Raw genomic sequence first — 14,619 nt, 5'->3', positions numbered from 1 at the left:
TTAACGGACATCCTTTCAAATCCGAATCTCTTTAATGCTCATATCTCGGAGATTGACCAAGTGTTGAAACGCTCCCCTACACGAACTTCACGCAACAAATCCCCAGACGTTACGCACAGTTATAACGCCACATATTCACATTCACTCCCATCATTTACACCACATAAAGCTCTCCATGCACACGTACTCACTTCCCACAAATATTCCCTTGACCATCCTAACATGTCAGACCCCATGATAACCACAGAAACTTCACTCTCCTCCACCTCAGCACCAACAAATGACCCAAAACCAAAAACGTGGAAAAGACTTGTCCCACGGACCCCACCAACTACTACTCTACCCCCACAAACCCGTGAATTACCTACAAAAGACCTCAAATGTAAAAACTACTCTAAACAACAACTCTAGACAACACCTCTCTCGACAAGAAACTATGTTTGGATGTGGAGATGAAAGCGCAACAAACTTTTTGCAGAAAACTTGGGATCAACGATGGCTGCTACGCAGCACCGCCGGACATAATGAGTATCCTTAGTTGGAACTACCAGGGACTTGGGAACCCCCGGAAAGTTAACGCTCTTAAACGAGCATGGAATAAAGAAGCTACCATCTGTGTCTTCCTCATGGAGACCAAACTCACCACCGATCAGTTGAATGCTAAGAAACAAGGCTGGACTTATAACCAAGGCATCGTCATCTCCTCTGAAGGCTCAAGTGGCGGTCTTGCACTCCTTTGGAAACTTGATACAAAGGTATACGTAAAAAACTTTTCTCGTTGGTTTATTGATGCCCATGTTGTTTGTGAAACTATAGGTCTGACATGGAGGCTTACTGGCTTTTATGGACAACCTGACACAAGCAAACGTGAAGAAACCTGGATCCTTATGGAATCCCTGGGCCGATCCAACACTCTTCCTGCACTTTGTGTTGGAGACTACAATGAAATTGTGAAACGCTTAGAGAAACTAGGTGGTGCTTTAAGACCAGCCCGATGGATGGACCGCTTTTGTACAGTCATCCACCATTGCCACTTCCTAGACCTGGGCTATATCGGGTCTCCTTTTACCTGGTCTAGAAATCATCCTACGGAAGGCCTCACTCATATTCGGTTAGACCAAGCACTAGCTACTGCTGATTGGTGCTCTCTCTTTTCTGGCACTACTGTTCATCATATCTCAATGTCGTCTTCAGATCACTCTCTACTCTCTGTCCGTTTTCTTCCCTTCAACACCAAACCACGTCCTCCTGGCCGACTATTCCGTTTTGAAGCCATGTGGCTGGGTGATCCTCGTTGTACTGAGGTCGTCCAAGAAGCATGGCAAGATGGCCTCCTCAAACCCAACGGTGCACAAATCACAAATTGCCTGTATAGTTGTCATGAAAGGTTGACAACATGAATTCGGCCATGTGGGAAGACAAATCTCTAGGCTGGAAAAGAAGCTACAATGCCTTGAGTTGAATGTCACCCAGAACACAGCAGAGATTCAAGAAGTTCGTTCCACTCTAAACTGCTAGTTGGATGCTGAAAACACAATGTGGCACCAATGGTCAAGAGCTTAGTGGATCACTGATGGTGACCGTAATACCAACTTTTTCCACTAAAAAGCCTCAAACTGAAGGGACCGAAACTATATTAGGGGCATTTGTGACTCCAATGGGGTTTGGCAAGAGGACGACCAAGTTATGGAAGGCATTATCCTGGACTACTTCTCCAACATTTTCACTTCAAATGGGCCTACGAATATCTTAGCTACTATTGAAGCTATCCAACCAATAGTCACTGATGATATGAACAATTCCTTAACCCAGGTTTTTCAAGTAGATAAGGTCCATAGAGCTCTAAAACAGATGCATCCAAAAAAACCACCTGGCCCTGATGGTATGCCCCCTCACTTCTACCAGCATTTTTGGTCTTTATCTGGTGTGTGTGTGTGTTATAACTACTGTTCTTGACTTTTTAAATTCTGGCACCATCCCTCCTAAATTTAATGAGACACACATCACCCTCATCCCAAAGATAAAGAACCCCACCAAGATAACTCAATACCAACCCATCAACTTAACCAATGTCATCTCTAGACTTGCCTCCATAGTCCTTGCAAACCGACTAAAACGCTTCCTCCCTCAAATCATTGGGGAAAACCAAAGTGCCTTTATGTCAGACCGTCTCATCACTGACAACGTCCTGGTTGCCTTCAAAACAATTCATCACCTAAACCAAACGAGAACTGGTCGGGTTGGGGAAATGACTTTAAAGCTTGATTTGAGTAAGGCCTTTGATAGGGTTGAGTGGGTTTTTTTGGAAAAAATCATGCATAAAATGGACTTCCATAGTAGATGGGTTAAACTCATGATGCAATGTGTTACATCCGTTACCTACTCTATAAAAATTAACGGCACACCTCGAGGCCACATCACCCCTACCAAGGGATTGCGGCAAGGGGACCCCTTTCTCCCTTCTTGTTCTTGTTTTGTGCAGAGGGTCTTTCAGCTCTACTTCGCAAAGCCACGAGCACTGGTGTTTTTAAAGGCGTCGCTGCCTGCCCACGAGGCCCACATATCTTACACATCTTCTTTGCCAATGATAGTATCATCTTCTATCAAGCAACCTTAGAAGAATGCAGCCACCTTGTGCATATTCTGAAAACCTATGAACTTGCTTTAGGGCAGCAACTACATAGGGAGAAAACTTCTCTCTTTTTTAGTCCAAACACACCACATGCAATACAGGAGGACATCAAGACTATGTTTAGGGCGCAGCACGAGACTTACCTAGGCCTCCCATCACTTGTTGGCCGCTCTAAGGTGAACACTTTCCATGCACTCAAGGAAAGGCTTGACAAGAAACTATCGGGTTGGAAGGAAAAAATGCTTTCTCAAGCGGGAAAGGAAATTCTTATTAAAGCAGTAGCACAGGCTATACCCACTTACACTATGAGTGTCTTCAAACTCCCTGACACACTCTGTGATGACTTGACTAGTATGGTTCGTCGGTTTTGGTGGGGACAATCCAATGGAAAAAGCAAGATGGCATGGCTTAGCTGGAATAAAATCTACACTCCAAAACAAGATGGTGGCCTTGGCTTCCCTGATCTACCAGCCTCTAACTTGGCACTTTTAGCCAAACAAGGTTGGCGCTTGCAAACAAACATGCATTCCCTCTTGCATTGTGTCTTCAAAGCACGCTATTTTCCAAATAGCGACTTTCTCGATGCTGAACTCGGGCCAAAGCCATCATATGCATGGCGTAGCATTATGGCAGTGCAGAATGTTGTTAAGGAGGGCTGTAGATGGCAGGTTGGAAATGGAGTGTCTATCAACGTGTGGAATGATAGGTGGCTGCCTCACCCGACCATCTTTAAGATCTCTTCCCCACCATCTGTCATCTTACCCGAAAGCAACACTGTAAGCGATCTTATAGATGGTACAGTGGGTGAATGGAAGCACGGCCTGATCAAAGAAGCCTTCCTTCCACATGATGCCAACAAAATCCTGAGCATTCCCATCAACAAAAATTGAAATATAGATCAACAGGTCTGGGCTTACACGCCAAAAGGAATTTTCACCGTGAATCGTGCCTATAAGCTCGCCTTATCTCTGCACTCACAGAACTCCACGGAGTCCCCCTCCTCTAGCCATGATCAATGCGCTTTTTGGAAAAAAAAAATCTGGAGTTTGCATGCTCTGAATGAAATCAAGACCTTCGTTTGGCAGGCATGCCGTAATATCCTCCCCACAAAGAAGAATCTCTGTCACCGATGAGTGCTTGATGAGTCCACCTGTGAAGCTTGTGGGTTGGCCTCGGAGACAACTGCCCACTTGTTCTGGGAGTGCACAAAAGTGGTGGAACTATGGGATATCTCAGGCATTCCTTTTGATATGCATGGGGTCCACTTTCAGGATTTTATGGATTGGCTATGGTACCTTATCTACAAGCAGCATGTTGGAAATGACCTCCTTGAACTCATTGCCACCATCACGTGGTGCATGTGGTTTAATAGAAACAAAGTGCGTGTAGGCCAGCCAGGACAAACGGGAAGTCAGATTCTCCACAAAGCTCGTGGCATACTCAGCGAGTTCCAGCTTGCACATCATCGACCACTACAACACAGGGATGCTGAAGGGGATAAAAATAGTAAATGGACGGAGATAATGATGACGGATGGACACCGTAAGTGACACGACTATGACGGTCAACTTTTGCTGATTATCCGTCATAGGTGGATTGATTGTAGGATCCAGGTGGCATGTAATTTGATATGCACCAGATGAGCTTTTGCTTTATCCCCACGCAAACGTGCACACTTGGACTTCTTGCGACACACGTTTGAGAAGACTCCTATATGGAAATAAGCTTGAGAAGGAAGTTGTATCCTAAATGAAAGGTAATTCCGCTCAATATAAATACCTCAGAAATCCTAAATATGAAGGTACGCATAATATTCTTAACTCTGGCACTCTAGGGCCAAAGAAACAAGATTCTAACTTGACCTTCGGAGGGTATTCGGCCGACACCACACCGGTGCTCTCTTCTAGGTCCTTTATTTTCTTTTTGCAGGTGTTGCTTTTGTTCGAGGAGCTTGCGACTCACTGGTGATATTTTCGGCATCATCAGTTGGCGCCGTCTGTGGGAATTGAGGAAGAAGAAAATCTTCTGATTATTTTAGCCTCGCTCTATCCCTGAGACAAAGAGTTGCATGGCACTCACCCGATCGATGGCAACGAACAACAATCAAGGCGACGAACCACGCGCCATCGCATTGGAGAGGCAGGTCCAAACGCTTGCGGCAGCGGTTGAGCGCCTCACTAAGCAGAATCATGATTTGGAAGAACAGTTGCGGCAAATAACCGCACATCAGAGTGCACCGCAGGAAGATCAGGAGGGCGCTAGTCCTGAAGGAAGGAACGTGGAAAGACCTGAGGGCAGCAACGCTCCGACTAGACCCGAGCGACAAGAAACCAATCAACCACTTGCTTTAGACGCTGTGCCGACTCACATAGCCACCGAAATGCAGGAGATGAGGGAACGTATGGATGCAATGATGAGCGCTCTTAAAGGACGGGTATCCAGCAATTTGGACGACCTAGTCCATAGAACGGATTCACCATTCACAGCATTGGTGAATTCGTGCCCCGTTCCAGCAAAGTTTCGCATGCCCCATGTGGAAAACTATGACGGATCCAAGGACCCGTTGGATCACTTGGAGTCTTTCAGAACCTTAATGCATCTTCAGGGTGTACCAGATGAAATTATGTGCAGGGCTTTTCTCACCACCTTGAAGGGGCCTGCGAGGGATTGGTACAGCAGGTTGACGCCTAATTTCATCGGCACTTTTAAGGAACTAGGTGCACAGTTCGTATCACACTTCATTGGAAGTCATCGACACAAGAGGTCTATTGCATGTATACTGGGAATTAAACAACGAGAAGGTGAAACATTAAGGTCCTATATAGCCCGCTTTAACAAGGAATCCCTCTCGATAGACGAGGCAGACGACAAGACACTTGTGGCAGCATTCACAAACGGGTTACAAGAGGGTAAGTTCTTATTTTCCCTATGTAAGAATGACCCAAAGACTATGTCCGATGTCTATTACAGGGCGAAGAAGTATATGAACGCGGAGGATGCCTTGCTGGCCAGAGACGACTATAAACCAAAGAAAAGGGAAAGACAGGAAGATACGAAGCCAGATAACGGACGAAAAGTGGCTAGAACCAGGGATCGACGAGAAGACCGGAGACCCAAGCCACCTTCAGGGAAGTTTACAAGTTTCACCCCCCTCACAGCCCCAATTGACCAAGTGCTTATGCAAATCAAAGATGAAGGAAGCTTGACATTCCCGGACAAATTGAAGGGAGATCCGAACAAGAGGTCAAGAGATAGATATTGCCGTTTTCACCGTGACCACGGCCATGATACGACGGACTGTTATGACTTGAAACAACAGATTGAAGCCCTTATAAGGCAGGGAAGGTTGCAAAGGTTCGTGAGGAAAGAAAGAACTGATCAGCCACAGGAGCAGAATCCTAGACGGGAAAACGAGCGTCCCAGACCACCAGTAGCAGACATACGGATGATAATGGGGGGAAGCGCTTCAGCAGGATCGTCCAAAAAGGCCAAGAAGACCTACTTACGGACAGTACAAAGTGTCCAGTCGATGGGCTCTTCACTAGAAAGAATACGACGGAATGACTCCAGTATCTAGTTTTTTGAAGAAGAGGCCCGGCGCCTTCACCACCCCCATGACGACGCGCTTGTGGTTAGTATACAGGTAGGAGACTTCAATGTCCACCGAGTTCTAGTGGACAACGGGAGCTCAGCAGACATCCTTTACTATCCTGCGTTCCAGCAAATGGGAATTGCAAAGGAGAGCCTGATCCTGGCATGTACGCCCCTCTTTGGCTTTGGGGGAACCCGGGTCTGTCCTTTAGGATCCGTCACATTGATAGTGACGGTAGGAGACTACCCGCAACAGATAACTAGAAACATCACCTTTCTAGTGGTTGATTGCTCTTCAGCATATAACGCCATACTCGGACGTCCTACCCTCAACGCATGGAAGGCCATCACTTCAACCTATCATCTGATGATCAAGTTCCCCACTGAACATGGAGTTGGAGAATTGCGTGGAAATCAGGTGACTGCACAGGATTGTTACGTGGCCATGATGGAGATGGATGACCATGTACAGACATTGAATATCGAAGAGCAGAGGACAGTGGCAGAACCCGTGGAGACATTGGAAGAAATACAACTAGACGATTCGAGGCCCGACCGAACCACCAGGATAGGAACCTCGGCTGACCAAACGGTTCGACGTGCCCTCCTATTGTTCCTCAAGGAAAACCAAGACGTGTTCGCATGGAGCCATGACGACATGCCGGGAATAGATCCGACAGTCATAGTCCATAAATTGAACATGTCGCCTTCGTTCTCTCCAGTCCGACAAAAGAAACGCGTATTCGCCCCCGAAAGGGATCGAGCCGCAGCAGAGGAAGTGCAGAAGCTACGAGAAGCAGACTTCATACGAGAGGTGTACTACCCAGACTGGCTGGCAAATGTGGTAATGGTCAAAAAGTCAAATGGGAAGTGGAGAATGTGCGTTGATTTCACGGATCTAAATAAAGCGTGCCCTAAAGACAGTTACCCGCTCCCACGGATTGACGCCTTAGTGGACTCTACCGTAAAACATGAGTTGTTGAGCTTCATGGACGCCTTCTCGGGGTACAACCAGATTAAGTTGGAGAAGACAGATCAAGAGAAGACATCATTTGTGACGAGTCAAGGGCTTTTTTGCTACAAGGTGATGCCATTCGGGCTCAAGAATGCAGGAGCCACATACCAACGATTAATGAACAAGATGTTCGAGCACCAGATTGGCCGGAATGTCCAAGTCTACGTAGATGACATGTTGGTAAAAAGCGTAAAGGCGTCGGATCATCTGGGGGACCTCCGGGAGACTTTCGACACTCTTCGAACGTACAAAATGAAGCTGAACCCAAGCAAATGCGCATTCGGAGTAACTGCTGGAAAGTTCTTAGGGTTCATGGTGTCCCAGCGGGGCATTGAGGTCAACCCCGAGAAAGTGAAAGCAATTATGGATCTATCTCCTCCAAGGACGGTGAAGGAAGTACAAAGCCTGACAGGGAAGATAGCAGCCTTGAATAGGTTTGTATCAAGAGCAACAGACAAGTGTCTCCCTTTCTTTAGGACGCTAAGGAGATCTTTCGAGTGGACGGACGAATGCCAAAGGGCATTTGAAGAGTTGAAGGCATATCTCTCTGCCCCGCCATTGCTTAGCCCGTCTACACCGGGGGAGGAATTATTCCTGTACCTTGCTGTCTCATCGGCAGCGGTAAGTGCGGTTCTCATCAGAGAGGAAGGGAAGGTACAGAAGGCCGTGTACTTTGTAAGCCGGGCGCTTCGAGGCGCAGAGGAGAGGTACCCACGGATGGAGAAACTCGCTTTCGCACTTGTAACAGCAGCCCGAAAACTGAAGCCGTATTTTCAAGCACACGCAATAATAGTCCTGACGGATCAGCCATTGCGGAGAGCAATGAACAATCCTGAAATCGCCGGACGGATGGCTTTGTGGGCTATCGAGCTAAGTGAGTATGATATCCAATACCAGCCACGAACAGCTGTGAAAGGACAAATATTGGCAGACTTTATTGCAGAATTCACAACACATGAGGAGCAGGGGGCAGAAGAGACACCTACATGGAGAATTCACATAGACGGATCCTCCAATAAGCATGCGGGAGGAGTCGGAGTTGTACTCCATACCCCGGAAGGAGATAAGATTGAATGTATGATCCGTCTGGAGTTCCCTACTATGAATAATGAAGCGGAGTATGAGGCCCTGGTGGCGGGATTGGAGCTTGCAATAGCAGCTGGGGCCAGGAAGGCAATGGTCTACTCCGATTCCCAAATCGTAGCTAGCCAAGTTAATGGGAGTTATGATTGTAGGAGTGAACGAATGAGAAGGTACCTCGGAGAAGTGAAGGGTCGAACAAGTGACCTACAATTCGTGATAACTCAGATCCCGAGAGAAGAGAATCAAGAAGCGGTTCGACTCGCAAAGGCTGCTTCGGCCGAACCTATGGTCGTCCCAAAGCAGGTATTATCCTTCGTCCAATATTCGTCGTTACTAGATAACGTTCAGGTGCAGGAATTAACCACTAAAGATGATTGGACGGTTCCAATTGTGGCGTACCTCAAGGACGGCAAGCTTCCAGACGGGAAGGAAGAAGCAAGGAAATTGAAGGTTAGGGCTGCCCGATTCATACTGATCAAAGGCATCCTCTACAAAAGAGGATTCTCCCGACCATATCTAAGATGCCTGGGTCATGACGAAGCAGACTACGTAATGAGGGAAGTTCATGAAGGGATCTGTGGAAACCACTCAGGATCAAGGTCTCTGGTACACAAACTACTCCGAGCAGGGTATTATTGGCCGACAATGCAGAAGGATGCCCACATGTACGTGAGAGCCTGCGATAGGTGTCAACGGTTCGGCAATCTTATCAGGCAGCCAACGGAGGAACTCACACCCATGACGGCCCCATGGTCATTCGCACAATGGGGGTTAGACATCATGGGTCCATTTCCAATAGCGGCAAGACAACTGAAGTTCTTGGTGGTTGGTATCGACTACTTTACCAAGTGGGTGGAAGCAGAAGCTCTTGCTACTATCACGGAGAAAAATATTTGCAACTTTGTATGGAGAAATATTATTTGCCGATATGGGATCCCGAGAGTGCTCGTGTCAGACAACGGGAAGCAATTCGACAACGATGCGTTCCGAGACTTTTGTTCTCAGCTGGGAATCAAGAATCACTACTCGTCGCCCGCTCATCCACAGGCCAACGGACAAGTTGAAGTCACGAACCGGTCCTTGTTAAAGATCATCAAGACCCGGCTCGAGGGGGCAAAGGGCATATGGCCGGACGAACTACCAAGTGTCCTATGGGCGTACAGAACAACGGCAAGGACGCCAACGGGAGAGACACCGTTTCGATTGGCGTTTGGTGCTGAAGCCCTCATACCGGCAGAAGTGGGGCTGACGAGCTACCGCGTGGAAAGTTATGACGAGAGTAAGAATGCTGAAGCACTACGTCTAGAGCTTGACCTTGTTGATGAAGTTAGGGCAACCGCGGCCCAAAGACTGGCGCGGTACCAGGACATGATGGCAAAACATTACAACTCTAAGGTTCGGCACCGGGACTTCAAAGTTGGAGATCTAGTGTTACGAAAAGTGCTTGGCGCTACGAAAGATGCATCCCTGGGAAAGCTGGGTCCCAACTGGGAAGGCCCGTACCGAATCATTTCATGGCGCAGGAAAGGAACGTACTACTTGGAGACATTAGACGGAAAGAAGTTGGGCCATCCCTATAACACGGAGCACCTGAAGAAGTACTACCAATAGTGCAGCAGTCACAACACCTATTGCCTTACTTTTCAGTTTAATTTTAGACAGTTATGGTTTTTTAGAGTTCAGTTTTTTTTCTTTTTCATGAACAATTTGGTTTGTTGAACTTATGAGAGGAATTTTTTAAATGCATGCTGATGAAAATCTACAATGAAATCTACAAATCCACATAGTGGACGGATCACCCAAAGGGTGAAAAACCTACGAGTCCACAAAGTGGACGGATAACCCAAAGGGTGAAAAACCTACAAGTTCACAAAGTGGACGGATCACCCAAAGGGTGAGGAACCTACAAATCCACATAGTGGACGGATCACCCAACGGGTGAAAAACCTACGAGTCCACAAAGTGGACGGATAACCCAAAGGGTGAAAAACTTTGAAGTCCACAAAGTGGACGGATCACCCAAAGGGTGAAAAACCTACGAGTCCACAAAGTGGACGGATCACCCAAAGGGTGAGGAACCTACAAATCCACATAGTGGACGGATCACCCAAAGGGTGAAAAACCTACGAGTCCACAAAGTGGACGGATAACCCAAAGGGTGAAAAACTTTGAAGTCCACAAAGTGGACGGATCACCCAAAGGGTAAAAAACCTACAAGTCCATAGAGTGGACGGATCACCCGAAGGGTGAAAAGCATACAAGTCCATAGAGTGGACGGATCGCCCAAAGGGTAAAAACCTACCAGTTCATAAAGTGGACGGATCATCCCGTGAATGAATGTCTATATGGTGGACGGTTAGCAAAAATACATTTGAAAGTCCATTCACAAAGTAGACAGATTAACTAAATATACGACGGATAATGAGCAAGCAACATGCAACAAAAGATTTGATAAGTCAAATAATTACAAATGACGGTTTAAATAAAGTTATTTCACAACGGTGAAAACTTTTACAAAAAAGCAAGTATCCTATTCATTCTTTGGAGAGTTCTCGACCAATGGACCGTCATTTGGCTGGATAGGAGGAAGAACTTCGCCTTCGTCAGCTGGAGGAGTGATGGCAAACACTTCGTCTGTGCTTTCTGAACGGACGGATTGTGCAAGTGTTTGCCCTTGAGCGTCAATGGATATATGGGATACGTCCAGGTCAGGGTACGATGACTTCACCTGACGGATGGCGTCATCGAACCCGTCAGCAAAAGAGCCCCCCAGCTCCGTCAAAAGGAGTTCAGAATCACGATATTCTTGAATGGCTATCTCCTTTGCGCTGTGAAGCTTGGACGTTGTCTCCATCAGCTGCTTCTCCTTGTCATTCAGGATCTCACGAAGATGCCCGTTCTCCTTTTCCACCTCCTCTCTGACCTGCTCCGAGCATTTGAGCTTTCTGTCCATGTTGATCTTGTAGGTCTTCAGCTCGTGCAGCTCATCCTCCATCGTCTGGCTTTTCTTTCTCAGACGGTCCATGGATGTCTCATGATTGAGACAACGGCCATGGAGCCCTTTCATCATCACCATGGCCTGGAAGCGAAATACAACGTTATGACGGATGTGAAGGAACTTGGCAACAATATTAGACGGATTCAAAATTACCTGTGCAAGGGTGAAAAGACCCGTCTCACCCATCGCCTCCGTTGAATGGTTGCCGAGGTCTGCGTAGTCGTCAGCTGTCAGCATAGACGACATCTTCTCGAGGGCATAGCTTGAATCCTCCCGGAAGAGAACGGGTGGTTTCTCCCCGGAGGCTGCTGGGCCTTTCATCAAGCCTTTGCCCTTTCCATGCTTGGCGCCCATCTTCTCTGCCTTCAAGGCCACGACGGGTTCAGTGGAAGTCTTTTGCTTCTTGGGAGGACGGTCCGTTTTCTCAACTTGAGTCTGTTTTGACGGTACAGGTGGGACCGTCCCCTTTGTTTGACCCCCCTCTTGCTTTTTCTTCGCCGCCTGTTGCTTAATGAATGCCCTCCTCCTGGCGGCGTCCATCTCTGCAAATCAAAGACGGATGAGAAAGGAAAGGTAAAAGTAAAATAAGAGAAAAATGAAAGACGGGTATAGTTTTGATGAACTTACGTTTTCGAATTCTGTTATCGTATTGACGGGCAGCGGATGAAGGTTCGGGTCCGTCATAATGCCAGTGAAGCGTATCGAGTGTGACGAGTTGAGCCCAAGTCCTCTCTTGCAGTTTTGTTTTGTTAAAAATTTTCTCCAGAAAATTCCACTGCTCCAAATCAACCTGAGGACGGTCCCGAGCTGCAATAAAGGACGGTTAGACCTTTAAAAAAAAAAATTATTATTAACTTCAAAGACTGGACGGAAGCAAAAGGAATACACATACCCGACGGAGGCATTATGCCCCATGTTGTGTCGACGGGCATGTTAGTTACATCTCCTGGACGACACATCCATTCGTCCCCTTCCAAAAAGAAGTAACGACTCTTCCAGTCTCTGTTCGAGTCTGGAGTGTCACTGACGAGCCTCAATAAAAGACTTCTAGCTGTAAAGCTATACATCCCCTTGGACTTGACAATCTCTGTTGGATGGTAACAATGGAAAAATTCTTCCACCGTCAACCTTCGGGAACCGTTAGACATTGCCCCATACAAAACCTCAACCCCAATGAACACTCTCCAGGCATTGGGGGAGATTTGGGTGACGGATAGACCAAGGTATTGAAGAAGTCGATGGTGAAGAGAACTTAATGGAAATCTGAGCCCCGCCTTTAAAGCTTGCTCGTAGATCCCAACACCGTCTACTCCTTTGTAGTAGCATTTCTCGGATTTTTTGGGAAGACGTAGACGGATGTTATCTGGTATTTGGTACTTGGTCCTAAGTGTGTTGAGTTGAGATTCAGTCATGGACGACCTAAAATCATTTACCGTCCAGAGAGGCAGCATGACGAACTCCCTAAGGCCATCTGGGCCAATTACCGACTGGATGGGGGGATCCACACCGTCCAAGCTACTGCTGGACGACTCTGAACTCTCCGTCTCTAGACCACCGTCAAGGGAAGAAGAGGTACTTGACGGATTCCTCTCTTCACTTGAAGTGTCAGGATCTCTTGGACCTGACGGAAACTTTTCATCGTAGCCCGCCCCCTCGCGGACAAACGACCGGTTACTTGATGCACTAGACATTACCTACATTTATGACGGTATAACCTAAGACACCGACGGTTCTAAGGAAAGTGCATATACTTAAAACAATGAAATTCAAAGAAAGACGGAGAAAGGATTTGGAATACATACCGGATCTGCTGAACGACAGGAAGGCACTATAGCTGTGACGGTTGCGCTCTGCTCACAAATGTTTTGACAAGAAGAAGAAATGAAGGGAGAAATATCTAGCCTTTTATAGAACAAAGGGCACGGAATACGAAGCGACGCCTCGTTTTGGGGAAATAGCCAATCCACGAGGGCCACGTGCTCTTCGTCAGAAATACAGGCCACGTGTCATCCGTCGTGATATACCAAGCCCGTTCCCATTTAATACATTGTCTTTAGTCATTCCATGTATCCGTCAGATTATAAGGACGGATCCAAGGACTGAAGGGGGCAACTGAAGGGGATAAAAATAGTAAATGGACGGAGATAATGATGACGGATGGACACCGTAAGTGACGCGACTATGACGGTCAACTTTTGCTGATTATCCGTCATAGGTGGATTGATTGTAGGATCCAGGTGGCATGTAATTTGATATGCACCAGATGAGCTTTTGCTTTATCCCCACGCAAACGTGCACACTTGGACTTCTTGCGACACACGTTTGAGAAGACTCCTATATGGAAATAAGCTTGAGAAGGAAGTTGTATCCTAAATGAAAGGTAATTCCGCTCAATATAAATACCTCAGAAACCCTAAATATGAAGGTACGCATAATATTCTTAACTCTGGCACTCTAGGGCCAAAGAAACAAGATTCTAACTTGACCTTCGGAGGGTATTCGGCCGACACCACACTGGTGCTCTCTTCTAGGTCCTTTATTTTCTTTTTGCAGGTGTTGCTTTTGTTCGAGGAGCTTGCGACTCACTGGTGATATTTTCGGCATCATCTGATGCCATGGACTCTCGCTGGATCCCACCATCCTCACCGTGGTACAAGATCAATGTGGACGCTGCTGTCTTCAACCAACTCAACTCTGTGGGGGTGGGAGCTCTAATTCGGGACCATGAAGGATTGGTGGCTGCTGCCATGAGCAAACACCTCCCATTACCGTTGGGCCCGTTGGAAGCAGAAGGAAAAGCAATGGATGAAGCTGTCTCTTTTGCATGGGATATGGGGATCATGGACATTATCTTCGAGACTGACTCACGGATAGTTTTCGATGCACTCTGTGGAACCATCATTCCCCCAATAGCTATTGTGAACCTCATAGACGGCATCCAGCACAAGTTGCACTCCTTCAGATTCACTCGTCTTCTCCATGTACTACGAAGCGGCAACAAACCAGCTCATACTCTGGCAAAATATGCCAAAGGAATTAACAATTTTGTAACTTGGACAGAGGAAAATCCATCCATTATTGAGTCTCTTGTGATTGAAGATGCTATGTATTTCTCTTCGCCTTAATAAAATTATCATGTTTTCCATCAAAAAAAGAAAAAGAAAAACAATTCACTGTATTCTTCTCCATTCTCTATTGGATTGAATAGTATTGAGAAGTTAAAAACTAATGGGTTGGAGTATAGGTGCGAGGTCTCTATTAATCTATAGAGGTAGGATAATATAGGCACTCCTATGTGGC

At 46.7% G+C, this 14,619-nt stretch overlaps 2 protein-coding genes across 2 annotated transcripts; both read left to right on the top strand.

Moving 5' to 3' along the window:
- The first annotated feature begins 452 nt into the window (after nt 1-452).
- Nucleotides 453-1,400, top strand: LOC142616209 (uncharacterized). Its single transcript, XM_075789093.1, has one exon. The coding sequence runs from the start codon at nt 453-455 to the stop codon at nt 1,398-1,400; it is 948 nt and encodes a 315-aa protein (XP_075645208.1).
- Nucleotides 1,401-13,469: 12,069 nt separating this feature from the next.
- On the top strand, nt 13,470-14,444 carry LOC142616208 (uncharacterized). Its single transcript, XM_075789092.1, has 2 exons — nt 13,470-13,485; nt 13,873-14,444. The coding sequence occupies exons 1-2, from the start codon at nt 13,470-13,472 to the stop codon at nt 14,442-14,444; spliced, it is 588 nt and encodes a 195-aa protein (XP_075645207.1).
- The last annotated feature ends 175 nt before the right edge of the window (nt 14,445-14,619 follow it).

The sequence above is a fragment of the Castanea sativa genome, chromosome 11 (assembly GCF_040712315.1).
Source record: "Castanea sativa cultivar Marrone di Chiusa Pesio chromosome 11, ASM4071231v1".
Classification (NCBI taxonomy): Eukaryota; Viridiplantae; Streptophyta; class Magnoliopsida; order Fagales; family Fagaceae; genus Castanea; species Castanea sativa.
The sequence above is the reverse complement of the archived record's forward strand: the minus strand, read 5'-3'. Positions and strand labels throughout refer to the sequence as shown.